At 64.5% G+C, this 1,205-nt stretch overlaps 1 protein-coding gene across 1 annotated transcript in view; it reads right to left on the bottom strand.

The window, feature by feature from the left end:
• Positions 1–230: 230 nt before the first annotated feature.
• The window catches only part of CSF3R (colony stimulating factor 3 receptor (granulocyte)), a 5,680-nt gene continuing 4,705 nt past the window's right edge, over positions 231–1,205 (bottom strand). Inside the window, exons 10-13 of the mRNA XM_009996703.1 lie at positions 1,055–1,156; positions 764–910; positions 453–593; positions 231–325 (exon numbers count right to left, since the gene is read on the bottom strand). Coding sequence (XP_009995005.1) covers positions 231–325; positions 453–593; positions 764–910; positions 1,055–1,156 — 485 coding nt within the window. The remainder of the gene's footprint in view (positions 326–452; positions 594–763; positions 911–1,054; positions 1,157–1,205) is intronic.

Genomic DNA, 1,205 nt, shown 5'->3' with positions numbered 1-1,205 from the left:
GCGCGGGCTGCTGTTGGCGGGGTCGGGGCCGCTGGGCCAGAACTGCTGCTTCACACTGGTGGCCACAGGACAAGGGCATTCAGCCAGGAAGCCTTGGACGTGTGGCCGTGGGGCTGGTCTTGCTCCTGCCACCCTGTCCCCCCGCAGCCAGCACAGCCAGCGGGGCCAGGGGCTGCCAGGGCAGCCCAGCTCAGTGCAGGGCTGGTCTAGCCCCTGGTGCCTCTCAGTACTCACCGCCCGTTCTTCTGGAAGCAGATGAGCAAAAGTATGAACAGGACAAAGATCAGCCCCAGGGTCAGGAAGAGGAACTGGATTTCATTGTCATCTGGAAAGTGCACAGGGAAGACTGTGATGAGGGGGCTGCAGAGGGGCTGCTCTGGCCCCACTGTGCTGGGAGGCCAGGGCAGGATGGAGGGGCTGGTGGGTCTCCTCCTGTCCCCACACCCCCTCACCGAGCACCGTGGTCACCAGGGTCAGGCTGGTGCCGTTGGTGCTGCCGGCAGCCGTGGATGCCATGATGTGCACTCTGTACAGGGTCGATGGCTTCAGGTCCTGGATGACAAAGGAGCTGAGAGTGGGATTCACGGCAGCGCCTGGGGAAACACAGAGGGGTTGGCCCAGGGGGGGCTGCTCTGTGGGTGACCTCACCTGCACGGCCCCTTGAGTCTGCTGGTGGGGGGACCCGTATGGGACCCACACACCCCCTACAGACACATGGATGCGGACAGAGGGCAGGGCCAACGGGGAGATAGGCAGGGCTCACTCGGCACTTCTGCGATGCTGTTGGCCCAGAAGATGGTGTAGCCGGTGATAAAGCCATTCTGCATCTCAACAGGCACCGGGTCCCAGCGGAGCTCAGCGTTGGACTTGCTGATGCTCTTCAGGTGGAGCTTCGGGGCGTCGGATGGTGCTGAAACAGGGCAGGAGAGACCGGGCGCTGTGCAGAACCGCTGCCTTGGCGCAGGGGGATGCACTGGGGGGTGAGTCCCACGCCCAAGGTGTGGGTTTCCGGCCCTGCCGCACCCCCGAGGGCTGCTGCTAGGGGCACACGTACCCTTCTGCTTGGAGTAGGCTGTGGTGTGGACGGGCACCCCTACGGCGTGGTTGTAGAGGGGGTACAGCGAGATGTTGTACCGCTGGAAAGGCTCGATGCCGTCTGCAACCGAGAGCAGCGGGGGGACGGGGTTCGGCTGCTAGAGCCCCTG

This window comes from Chaetura pelagica, unplaced genomic scaffold, assembly GCF_000747805.2.
Source record: "Chaetura pelagica isolate M959 unplaced genomic scaffold, ChaPel_1.0 scaffold1064, whole genome shotgun sequence".
Classification (NCBI taxonomy): domain Eukaryota; kingdom Metazoa; phylum Chordata; class Aves; order Apodiformes; family Apodidae; genus Chaetura; species Chaetura pelagica.
The sequence above is the reverse complement of the archived record's forward strand: the minus strand, read 5'-3'. Positions and strand labels throughout refer to the sequence as shown.